The sequence below is a fragment of the Bolinopsis microptera genome, chromosome 9 (genome assembly GCF_026151205.1).
Source record: "Bolinopsis microptera isolate Bmic1 chromosome 9, MBARI_Bmic_1.0, whole genome shotgun sequence".
Classification (NCBI taxonomy): Eukaryota; Metazoa; Ctenophora; class Tentaculata; order Lobata; family Bolinopsidae; genus Bolinopsis; species Bolinopsis microptera.
This window is the reverse complement of record NC_087080.1, coordinates 1,095,101-1,108,420: the sequence shown is the minus strand read 5'-3', so window position 1 is coordinate 1,108,420 and position 13,320 is coordinate 1,095,101. Positions and strand designations below refer to the sequence as shown.

At 39.1% G+C, this 13,320-nt stretch overlaps 1 protein-coding gene across 1 annotated transcript; it reads left to right on the top strand.

Annotated features, from left to right (window-relative positions):
- On the top strand, positions 1-738 carry LOC134821038 (uncharacterized). The gene has a single exon (XM_063831705.1). The coding sequence runs from the start codon at positions 1-3 to the stop codon at positions 736-738; it is 738 nt and encodes a 245-aa protein (XP_063687775.1).
- Positions 739-13,320: the final 12,582 nt, after the last annotated feature.

The window sequence follows — 13,320 nt, the reverse complement described above, 5'->3', positions numbered from 1 at the left end:
ATGTTTTATAAAGTTGCCGAAATTCTTCCCAATCCGATCGATTGCATTCCCCTTGATCCATTGGATCCTTCTACCCCTCCTTCTGAACCCTCTCCTTCCGATCCCTCTCCCTCGGATCCTTCTCCTTCCGATCCCTCTCCTTCTGATCCCTCTCCTTCTGATCTCTCTCCTTCTGATCCATCTCCCTCCGATCTTTCTCCTTCCGATCTTTCTACTTCCGATCCCTCTCTTTCTGATATCTCTCCTTCCGATCCCTCTTCTTCTGATCCCTCTCCTACCGATCCCTCTTCTTCCGATCCCTCTCCTTCCGATCCCTCTCCTTCCGATCCCTCTCCTTCTGATCCATCTCCCTCCGATCTTTCTCCTTCCGATCTTTCTACTTCCGATCTTTCTACTTCCGATCCTTCTCCCTCTGATCCCTCTTCTTCTGATCCTTCTTCTTCCGATCCCTCTCTTTCCGATATCTCTCCTTCCGATCTCTCTTCTTCTGATCCCTCTCCTACCGATCCCTCTCCCTCGGATCCGTCTCCTTCCGATCTTTCTCCTTCTGATATCTATCCTTCCGATCTCTCTCCTTCCAATCCCTCTCCTTCCGATCTTTCTCCTTCCGATCTTTCTCCTTCCGATCTTTCTTCATCCGATCTTTCTTCTTCCGATTCCTCTCTTTCCGATCTCTTTCCTTTTAATCCCTCTCTTTCTGATCCCTATCCTTCCGATCACTTTAAATCTGATCCGTAGTTGCAATTCTTTAAATTATTTTTCATGTAATAACTTGAAAAGAGCATTTTCCCTTTGTTGCATACACGGATTCATCAGAAATTTGCATCGGTGGGAATATGATTTCAACTACCTTTAATGATACTTAAAATCCTTTGCCTACTTAAAAGAGAATAATTGTATGTTGCCGGAGAAGCATCGGTTAGTCATAGGGGATAGGATAGAATATCAGACTAAAAAATATAAAATGTATGCGTATGGCAGAGCATTCAGCATTGCTGAACCTTTTAAATGATATATTTAAACTTTATATATCATACAAAGAAAGGATCACTTTTTAACTTTTTAAATGGTTGCATAAAAATAAAATGACCGTTGGAGACTCATCTTTGTTTGTTTTCCTGTTTGAATGATCCATTTTTCAATCGCGTGCAGAACATTTTATTCAATATTTGATTGATTTATGGCCCCATGTATATTTGATTGGTTGACCTTATATAGTCTGTTACTGAAAAGTGAGAATCTGTAAAGTATCACCAGTTTTTATTTTAGTTATCGATGCACTGTAGTGTGAATCTTTACGTAATCCGTATGCCGTATTAAGTACATACATTTCGTATCTGAAATGAGATGATTTATTTATATCCCGCTCATCTTACTATATCTTACTATATATAAAGCGAGACGATATATATTTATATGTGTATATATCCGTGCCATTTTACTGACACCACGGCATCAACTTTAACGCGACTTTCCGCAAAAACCGTAAAACATATACAACTGAAACTTTTTTGACTGGGTCAAATGCTTTAATGGCCTTAAAATCAGCATGAAAAAATAAAAAATTGGCCAAGGAATAATAATTTTAGTGCCCAAAATTTGGACTCTCAAGTGGTGTCAAAAACGCGAATTAAATAGGTAATAATTATTTTAGTCTCTCGAGTCTTGACACCACTTTAGGGTTAGACGGGTTCCTGCTAGTGTATATAATGTATAATGTATAATGTATATAATGTATATAATGTATATAATGTATATAATGTATATAATGTATAATGTATATAATGTATATAATGTATATAATGTATATAATGTATATAATGTATAATGTATATAATGTATATAATGTATATAATGTATATAATGTATATAATGTATATAATGTATATAATGTATATAATGTATAATGTATATAATGTATAATGAGACATTATTAAAACACAATTATTTTCTAAACGGATGGAAAAATGGGAATACAATATGTGTATATATATACACATATATGTGTATATATATAGTTATATCTGTATATATCTGTTACCATTTTACTGACACCACGACTTCAACTTTAACAAGACTTTCCTCGAAAACCGTAAGAGACATAATTTTTAAACTTTTTTGGCTGGGTCGAATGCTTTTATTGGCTTTTGGCCAGTATAAAGAAAGAAAAAATTGGCCAAGCAATAAATAATTTAGGTTCCGAAAAATAGACCCCAAGGTGGTCTCAAAATTACATTAAATAAATAACATGATCTAATGTCTTAATTTCTTTTGACACCACTTTAGAGGAACACGGGTTCATGCTATGTTCGAAGACTAGAAAGCATGGAAACTTCCGGATCGGACGCCCTTGTTCGACATGCTTTCACAGAACAAAAGAAAATGGGCCTATCATGGTACTCCGGCATTACGTCGATGAATCAATTTCTGGCAGAAACGAACGAAAGGCAACTATCACCCATTCAGAAACGAGATGTTCTCCGTTCTTGCTTTAGAACGCAATGGGATGAAGAGAGACAGCTCAACAGAAAACTTGGATTTTACAATTCGATTAAATCAAGTTTTGGTTGTGAAAAATACCTCTCTCTCTATCTTCCATATAACCAGTCAAAAAGACTAGCCCAAATAAGGACTAGCTCTCACCGCCTAAATATTGAAACGGGACGCCATGGACAAGACAGAAGAAACAACATCCTAAATCGTATCTGTCCTACATGTTCCACTAAGGACAAGAACACTCTGGAGTACATGGCAGAGTTACCCTTCTTTGATCCCATAATTGAAGATGAGGTTCATGTGCTTAGAACCTGCCCCCTCTACCAAGACAACAGGGACCGCCTTAGCCCTGAAGCTAAAACCAACCTCTTCGAGGGAATGGATCTCATATTCACTCAACCAAAGCTTTTAAAAGAGATTGCTAAATTTTTAGTTAATATAGATTCACTTCGTTTCCCGAGAGACTTAGCTTAAATTATGATATTTGTTTTTTCACGGTTTTCGTATCTGATTTCTAGGTTATGATTTCATTCTTGTATTGTCAAGCCAGGAGTGTTAGGGCTTCTCTTGACCAATTAACGTTTAATCCGTTTAATCCGTTTAATCCGTTTAATGCTAGTATTATTCAGATTAACCAACAACACAATTAAACGGATTAAACGGATTAAACGATTCAAAAGTCAAATTACATTTACAATGGTAACGTCTGACCAGATATAAAAAATTAAATTTACCCAAAAGTCATAAAGTATATATATATACAATGAACCCCGTAAATCTTAAGAGTGAGATTCAAAATACTTAATAATTTAAATGAACTTATCTGAAAGTGTTCCGAGTCATAGATTATAATTTGGCAATATTGTTAATGTTAGGAATTTGTTTGGAGGACGCTTTAGGGAATCTTCGTTCATGAGCTTTGGTAAGGAACCTTCCTAGGTCTCCGATGGTTGTAGGGTGTGCGAAGATCTGTCCAATGTCAGAGAAGAGTAATGTTTTACTTTGTTGGGACAAACAGTGGCGGAGATCTTCATAGAGAGGGCAAGTACGCAATACATGAAGTTCATCTTCGATGATTGGATCAGGGAAAGGAAGCTCTAGAAGAAGATCGAGTGACTCCACATCTGTAGTAGAACAGTGTTTGCATGCCCTATTCGAAAGTTTATGTCGATGCATGCCGTGTCTTCCAGTTTCGATGTTGTATTGATGCGAGCTTGTTCTGAGTTGCGCAAGTCTCCTAGTCTGCTGTGGCCGTAGGTTGATCGACAGGTATGTTTCGCAACCGAAGCTGTTAGCCATGTCAATACAATGGCCAATGTGAGTTATGCGAGAAAAAGTGTGAATGTGAACAGTCTGATATTTTAGACTGGGATTTTGGGATACTTCTAGTTCTATAGTAAATTTCGAAGACTCAATACATCTATAATTATATAATTAATTATATAATTATATAATTATATAATTGATGTTGTATTTATAAATCATAGTAAAAAAAACACGATTTAGTTCCACGTTTGGTTGGTTGCCTGGTTATCTAGTTTGTAACAAAAATAAAAAGGCGATCGTCCTTCGAATTAATTCTTTATTAACAGATTTATGTCAACAACAAAGTAACCATGTTCAGAGGCTATACGATCTCGTTGATGCAATTCATCATTCTCACTCCTGCATTTATCGTTGCTTCAGGTACAAAATCAGAACTGATATATAATATGTATTATGTATATATATATCACAACCGCTTTCTTTTATTGTGTAGAAGTCCAGCCATGAAATATATATATATATATAATAAATAGTTGTTGTTTGGTTTCCCAAAGAGAGTGCTCGACTGCAGTTAAGCAGGAGCATTATAATTGGAACAATTGAAACAAATCAAATTGGCAGGCAAACGATCCGTTTCATGATATGTATAAAAACAATACCAATTGTTAGTGCACTGATGATTGGTATTGTTTTTATACATATCATGAAACGGATCGTTTGCCCGCCAATTTGATTTGTTTCAATTGTTCGAATTATATATATATACGATATATATATATTATTAGTCAGCCACACCTATCAGTAAAACAACGCCTTGACTTCAAATGTCGGTAAAATGTACCTTTACAGTCATCCTGATATAAAGACATGTTAGTAAATTTATTCAAAATATCAATCCATCAATCAATCAAATAAAAGAAATTTAGAAATTTATGTAACTGAGCAATTCAAATTATGGTGGGTGGAAATCCCAAATGAGTGGTAGAGGTGAGAAAATAAAATATGCAAGAAAAAAATCATCTTTCTTCTCTAACATTCATCCCTCCAAAAGTGCTTTAAAGTTTTAAGCTGGTTTTGCCAAAAGTCCTCCCTTTGTTTACATATACTCAAAATTCCCAACGTCAACTTGCTCTATAATAGAAAAGTTAATGTCCTTACTTAAAGTACTGGTAAACAACTTAGTGGTGGTACGGACAAGATTGTGCAAAATCTCATTATCTATAAAATGGCAGGAAAGTTCACAAGTCCTTCTTTGAGTTTTAATGTGGGATTTATGGTTCCTAAATCTAACCTTTAGAGAGTCTGAAGTACATCCTATATAACTTAACTTACAAATATTATCATTAACTATGTACACAACATTTTCGGTACCACAGGCCAATCGTCCTTTGATACTGAATACTTGGTTGATGGTTTCAGGAAGTTTTTGCAGAGATCACATTTCTTAGCACAAGGGAAGCAACCTCCAGAATCAGAATCCTCAGCTGCGTCTGGAGAGGCGTGGCCTGGATCTTCTACAGCTGGCTCTTCAACAGGAGGGAGTTTGCTATGAATAAGAATTTCATGAAGTGTTTTTGTCCCTCTGAAAGAGGTGAAAATACCATCAGGGTCAATCACCTTGCAAAGCTCGAGATCTAGATGACGGATGTGCTTGTGGGAGTTAAGTATCCGTCCTATGTTGGGGAGACCTGGGTTGAAATCTGTTACAAGGGGAATGAGTCTCCCTTTGCTACTGTCATCCTCCTTATGTCTCTGTTGTTGATAGTAGGAGAGCCTGCTCTTGGTTTCCACTTTATCAAAGGCCTGGTTAATTAAGATATTGCTATAACCTCTTGCCACAAGATAGTTTGTGTATTGTGCTCGTGCTTGTATGTACTCATCATGCTCAGAAGTAAGTTTAAAGATTCTAAGTGCAGTGCTAAAGTAGTGGATGACCTTGCTGTACGGCAAGTTAAACAAGGATCTGAAACTACTAGGTTCCGTACAGACTCAACTCTGCACCCGTGTCAATATGTTCATTATATGCAAGCCTCTTGATTTATAAGGTATGTTTTTTATGGTATGTGTAGGATGGCAAGAGGTGGGAACTAGGAAGGCATAGTCATTGGTCATCACATGGCTTACTGTAAGGTTTGGTATGTAGTTGGCCTGGTTTCATGTATATAAAAGTGTCAAAGAATTCAGTGCCCTCTAATGAAGCCTTCAACGTGAATTTTATGCCTGGCATTCTAGAATTGAGCCATAAGTGGAATTCCTCGAGCATTTCCTGTCCATGGGTCCAAGGGACATACACATCATCGCGGTATCTGGCCCATAGGAGAGGAGGGTGGCTCCAAGTCCCTTCCATAACATCTCTGTCTATCTTGTCGATGGCTGTATCTGCATAAGCACAAGCGTTCTTTGGTCCCATTGCAGTACCTTTTTTCTGCTTGTATATGACTCCTTCAAACTCTGTTATGTTGTTGTCTAGAGTTGTCTCTAAGGCATCTATTATACAATCTGTAGAGAGTATTGGGTCCTCTCTCTTGTCTAAATGGAGCCTACATTGTTCCAATCCTAACTCCTTTTGGATACTCGGGAACATAGCCTCTTTGTCAAAGGATGCATGAATAACTGTCTTGCCCTAAAGGGATTTAGAGTTATTTAAGTCATCGAGTTTTCTTAGTATATGATTATTGTCCTGGATGGCATATTTTAGATCAACCTTAGTAAGCTCATACGCTGTAAGTGCAGAGAGATTCTTGATTGCTGATGCGCATCCTGTGCTAATCATACGACCAGGGTAGTTCTACTCTGGCTTGTGTGCTTTGGGGTTGACATAGTTGTTCCCGGGCTTACAAAAGTCATCAGGTGTACCCCATTGGTAGACCTTTTCTATATATATATATATACATATAAGCAAAGTTTCCTGTCCCCTTGTTCCAAATTCCTCTTCAAATATTTTGTTCACCAGAATGATCCTCAGAGACGGTTCAGTTTGACAATTTTATCAATTAACATTCTTTGTTTTGCCATAGTTGCTATTTCGTATATCTTTATAAACGCCAAAACAATTAAAGATTCCGGCATTCTGACAAAGGGAAAGACCCCAACGACGAAAAATGGTCCGAAGGAGGAACCAAAAACTACAAAGAAAGATAGCTGCTATCATCGGTACAAACTTTGTTTGCTGGATACCATTCGTGATTGTGAGTGGTCTTCACTACTTCGGTGTTATTGACGCTTCAGCGCAGTACAGCCTCTTTTCTATTGTCATACTTCCAATAAACTCAGTTATTAATCCTTTTATATATAGCGCCCGATTGAAAAAATATATGGTTAAATTTAACCCAGCTAGAATATTTTATAAATTTGCCGAACTTTCTACCATAACCATTGATTGGTTTACCTCTTCTGATTTCTCTCCTTCCGATCCCTCTCTTTCTGATCCCTCTCCTTCCGAGCCCTCTCCATCTGATCTCTCTCCTTCTGATCCCTCTCTTTCTTATCCCTCTCCTTCTGATCCCTCTCCTTCTGATCCCTCTCCTTCTGATCCCTCTCCTTCTGATCCCTCTCCTTCTGATCCCTGTCCTTCTGATCCCTCTCCTTCTGATTCATCTCTTTCTGATCTTTCTCCTTCTGACTTCTCTCCTTCCGATCATCCCTCTCCTTCCGATCCTTCTCCTTCTGATCTCTTTCCTTCTGATGCCTCTCTTTCTTACCCCTCTCCTTCTGACTTCTCTCCTTCCGATCATCCCTCTCCTTCCGATCCTTCTCCTTCTGATCTCTTTCCTTCTGATGCCTCTCTTTCTGATCCCTCTCCTTCTGACTCCTCTCCCTCTGATCCCTCTCTTTCTGATCCCTCTCCTTCCGATTCCTCTCCCTCTGATCCCTCTCTTTCTGATCCCTCTCCTTCTGACTCATCTCCTTCTGATTCATCTCTTTCTGACCCATCTCCTTCTGATCTCTCTCCCTCTGATCCCTCTCTCTGTACTCCCTCTCCATCTGATCTCTCTCCTTCTGATCCCTCTCCATCTGATCCTTCTCCTTCTGATCCCTCTCTTTCTGACCCCTCTCCATCTGATCCCTCTCCTTCTGATTCCTCTCCCTCCAATCCCTCTCCTTCTGATCCCTCTCCTTCTGATCCCTCTCCTTCTGATCCCTCTCCTTCTGATCCCTCTCCTTCCAATCCTTCTCCTTCTGATCCCTCTCTTTCTGACCCTCTCCATCTGATCCCTCACCTTCTGATTCCTCTCCCTCCGATCCCTCTCCTTCTGATCCCTCTCCTTCTGATTCCTCTCCCTCCGATCCCTCTCCTTCTAATCCCTCTCCCTCCGATCCCTCTCCTTGTGATCCCTCTCCTTCTGATCCCTCTCCTTCCTAGCCCTCTCCTTGTGATCCCTCTCCTTCCGATTCCTCTCCTTCTGATCCCTCTCTTTCTGATCCCTCTCCTTCCGATCCCTCTCCTTCTGATCCCTCTCCTTCCGATTCCTCTCCTTCTGATCCCTCTCTTTCCAATCTCTCTCTTTCTGATCCCTCTACATCTGATCCGTAATTTTCTAATTTCTATCCCTATGACTCCACTTCATTATTTTAAATTATTTTTCTTTCCAGAGAACGAATTAACTCGAGTATTAATTTTATATTGCTATGATTGATCGAATAGGAAATTTTACTTTTTATACAGTGTGGGCCAAAAGTCATTGGGTATACGTTGGCCTTAATAGCTCAGTCACTGAGTGTCCAATTGAAATAATTGTTTTTGGTATGACTTACTACCCTCCACTGTTTCGGGGAATTTGTCAAATCGAAAAATATTCGAGTTCATTTTTTTCAAATGAAGGTTCGTTTTCACATTTATTTGATAGTTTGGTTAGTCGGATCGAGCCAAATTTTTTTTGAATTGTGTTTGGCCATTCGAACTACGTTTCGCCTGAAAAAATTAGAGTCGTAGCTTCTTAGATGACCGAGTTTATTCATTACGTGGGATCAGCTGATTGGCTTCCTAATCACGTGATAAGGTGACCCCGTTAACCACCCCGTTAAACATTATGGGAATCGTTAAGGCTGCACAATTAAGGGGTCGTGTCACGGTGTCACATAACATCCAATCAATTTTGCTAACAAGATACACAAAATACTTGATAACTTCGTCATTTCTCATCCGTTTCACATCATTTTTTCAGATCACATGCAAAATTTAATAATCTACCGTCTCTGTAAAAGGGCGTCCAGCATGTTAAGAAAGAACAATAAAGGTGTTTTAATAATGAATGGGGGTGGTCTAAAATAACTGAATTTCCAAATTTGGACGACAAAACCCTCGAACCAGAAGGTACAGTATGCTATCTGCAAAGCAACAGCTCTCAAATATAAAACACGTATGCCCAATGACTTTTTCCCCGGGTAATTTTGAATTTCCTATCGGATAACTGTACGGACAATCTGTACGTAACGAAAAGTAACATGATAGGAACTTTTTAACCTTTAGTCTTTTGTAAGACTCAAAGAGGAAGAAGAACTACAGGTCTTATTAAGTGGATTGGAGTATTAAAAGTTTTAATACTTTCAACACTACTATATAACAAATAATTTGAGATCATGAATACGATGTTGTAACATTGAAACGTTGAGTAATTCCTTTTCTGATAAGAGCATTTTTCCTCGTCGCATCAAACGGGATCAATAAAAATTAACACAAGAATACATAAGTGGTAAGACTTTAATGCGAAATACTGAGGTAAAAGATCTAATCACCAATATTAAGTTTGATCTTCTTTCAGTTTTGTAATTGTCATACTACTACTAATTGCTAGTTTTCACTTTTAATCATCTATAAGACACGGTCCATTATTATCGTTTTTATAATTTTTACGCTAAGTACAAAGTTTTAAATAGAAATATTATCTTTAGAAATAAAGAAGCTTCTTGAAAAATAGAAATCAGCCAAAAACATATCTCTCGATTGACTGGCACCGGGTTTAATTCAAATACCTTAGTTGTTATTATCCACGGGGACACTCGCATACAAATGGTCGCTTTACTTTGCCAAACTCGTCGTCAAATTCGCCCCATTTGGAAATGCTCAAGCTGTTCTGGCCTCCTCCTTTACTTTCTCCGTTATCACCCCCTGCTTTTGTAATCCACGGGAAGCCTTCATACTCAACATCACTGCCGTCTAACCATTTAAAGTGACCCTCCGATCCCTCACCCCATTTATCATTTCCACCTATCCAAGCCCAATGTTGAGGGTCCCATCTTCCTGTTACAACGGAACAATTGTCTTCCTGTTCTTTAGTTACCAGCAGTGCCGGGTTTACCTTTCCTCCTTTTAATGTTTTGTGTCCGAATATACCTTTGCAAGGTGCGAATTTGGAAGCACCCAAAAAGTATTCAAGCGCTTGCAGTAGTTCTTCTGTTTCTTCCGGAGATTTTACAGAAGCTAATGTCAAGCCTGCTGCTTCGCATGCTTTCTTGGCGTCATCCCACTTCATCTTCTCCGCAGAGCAGATGAATCTGCCACGGCAATCACAGGCGTACGGGTGTTCCTCGAATGCATATGCATCGTCCCATCTTCCATCGTTGCTCATTCTCATTTGATTCTTCCGACACGTTTTTTCTTCACAGGTCGCCCCGAGCTCCTCTCCTCCCACGTCACTTTTCTCGCCCTTCTTCAGTGGTCTCTGATCCGGCTGTCCTCTGTGCCAGTTGTGCCAATCTTCGGGGTGAGTATCATCGTGCCAGGACCAATCCTCAGGCTTGTATGGAGCCCTATTCTTAATCCTTTTAATGTGTTTCGCATTAGTGTTCTTTGTCTTTCTCAACCCGGTCCATACCCTGCGCGAGGCTGAATATTTGTAAAGGTCTTGATCATCTTTTGGAAGTGCAATGTTCAAAAGCATCCTCAGGTAGTCGTTCTTTTCCTTATCGTTGACGGTCGCTAGATTACCCTCTTCTCAGCTTGTGGCTGCTAGGTTGAACGTCCTACATTTCTCTCCAGCGGTTTAGTAATCTGCCAACTCAGCAAAGAGGATAAGATCACAAGTAGGGAAAGTGTGGTTAGCCAGAGTCTTCACCAGGCGTTTTATCCCCTTAACTCTCTTTCTCAACGTCAGTTCTTGATCTTCTGCGGCTGCTGCAGCAACACATCCTGTTACCACGCAAATGAAAACCAGCGAGGCTTTCATCGTCTTGTTCTTCAAGTTCAACGAATGTGTAAAAAGCTAATGATTGACTGCGAGTTGACCAGGGCTATTTGAGGGTCGGTTACCCTCTCACATGCAGTAATGTCGCGCTAGTCAGAATAATGGATGTTTCGAGTTTGAGGAACCTATCGGGCAACGAGAACCAACAAGAACCATCGTTTTTTACAATTGTCACGAGGGGTGTAGCTGTAACAGGGTGTCACACCCTCGGTTACCCAGTTGTTGTAACATGTGATATTGTAACATATGACATTGGTACAGCGACACTAAAATTGACAAAGTAAATATAGTTGAGTTACCAACAACCTGGATAATTTGGTAAAATAGAAAAGGGTAATAGGCGCATGGGAGTATAAACCCTTATTGTTTCAGGGTGCCCGATGAAACAATGATATTATTAATTGATGTAGCTGTGTCAATAATTATGATATATTATAATGTTTCCTAACCTATAATATGATGTTCACCCTGCGCAGTACTAATATTTATTTAATATTTTGCATTGTGTTGACTCTCCTTATCCATTATTATAATTATTCAATTCTAAAGGTATTAGTGCATTAAAATGACCATTATCTTACATTGTATGGGAAATGCACTTTATTATTTAAAGTACAGTGGTGACCTTATTTACTTTTGAAACTTGATAATACTAAGGCTTCAGGTTAGAGCTGTGACTACAAGCACACTTCATCACACAATACCTACATAATTAGAACTGTGATTACAAGCACACTTCATCACACAATACCTACATAATTAGAACTGTGATAACAAGCACACTTCATCACACAATACCTACATAATTAGAACTGTGATTACAAGCACACTTCATCACACAATACCTACATAATTAGAGCTGTGACTACAAGCACACTTCATCACACAAAACCTACATAATTAGAGCTGTGACTACAAGCACACTTCATCACACAATACCTACATAATTAGAACTGTGACTACAAGCACACTTCATCACACAATACCTACATAATAAGAACTGTGATTACAAGCACACTTCATCACACAATACCTACATAATTAGAACTGTGATTACAAGCACACTTCATCACACAATACCTATATAATTAGAACTGTGACTACAAGCACACTTCATCACACAATACCTACATAATTTTATTGATTTTTATATTCAGTCAGATGGTAAAATCACTGCAAGGACCAGAGTGTATGATTGGGGAGGACAAGAAGTGGTGTCTGTGACACTTACGACAAAATAGTGTCTTCCGGGGACCACCATCTGTAAAGATCTAACTTTTAAGGGTCCTGGCTATGTCAACTACTCCAAGGTTTGTTTAACTGTGGTCTGGCTCTTTTGGAAATATTAGTCTCGTCGTGACTCAATGACTGGTGTGTCTGATAATTTTTCGATTGTTCCTCATTTCACCAATTATTGGTCCTTGTCGCATTTAAGTATTTTAAAGATGCTGTAATGAGATTACTGTTGTATATTTTCTCCGCAGAAAACTTTATTCTTCTCTTACATTAAATCTTCAGTCGTATTGGTGGGTCGGAGTGCCCCTGATAATCTACACTATTGACCGGATTGTACGGTGGTCAAGGCGGTTCAACCCGGCGGTTTTGTACAAGGTTATTGAGCATCCTGGACCTTGTCTGGAACTAAGGATGAGGAAGAAGGGCTGGAAACAGCATGCTGGCCAGGTGAGAAATACAGCACAACATGACACGTAGTGATAGTGGTGAAGAATCTACTAGTCACATCTATAGTTAATTCATGTTAATATGGTTATAGTTCATACAGAATAAATGATTAATACTCAATCCAAGTTATTAAAGCTATTTTAACAGTTTCTAAACTACTGCCAAGTCATCTCAATATCAGTCCTCTCGATAAAAATAAAAATAAAAACCCACTACATCCTCCCCAGTACGTGTTCCTGCAATGTAGTGATTTGTCTATATTTGAGTGGCATCCCTTCACCCTAACCCACTACATCCTCCCCAGTACGTGTTCCTGCAATGTAGTGAGTTGTCTATATTTGAGTGGCATCCCTTCACCCTACCCCACTACACCCTCCCCAGTACGTGTTCCTGCAATGTAGTGATTTGTCTATATTTGAGTGGTATCCCTTCACCCTAACCCACTACACCCTCCCCAGTGGCAGTACGTGTTCCTGCAATGTAGTGATTTGTCTATATTTGAGTGGTATCCCTTCACCCTAACCCACTACACCCTCCCCAGTACGTGTTCCTGCAATGTAGTGATTTGTCTATATTTGAGTGGTATCCCTTCACCCTAACCCACTACATTCTCCCCAATACGTGTTCCTGCAATGTAGTGATTTGTCTATATTTGAGTGGTATCCCTTCACCCTAACCCACTACACCCTCC

What these genes read in the sequence shown, in the direction of transcription:
- LOC134821038 (XM_063831705.1), top strand. Translation starts at nt 1, where the DNA reads ATGTTTTATAAAGTTGCCGAAATTCTTCCCAATCCGATCGATTGCATT.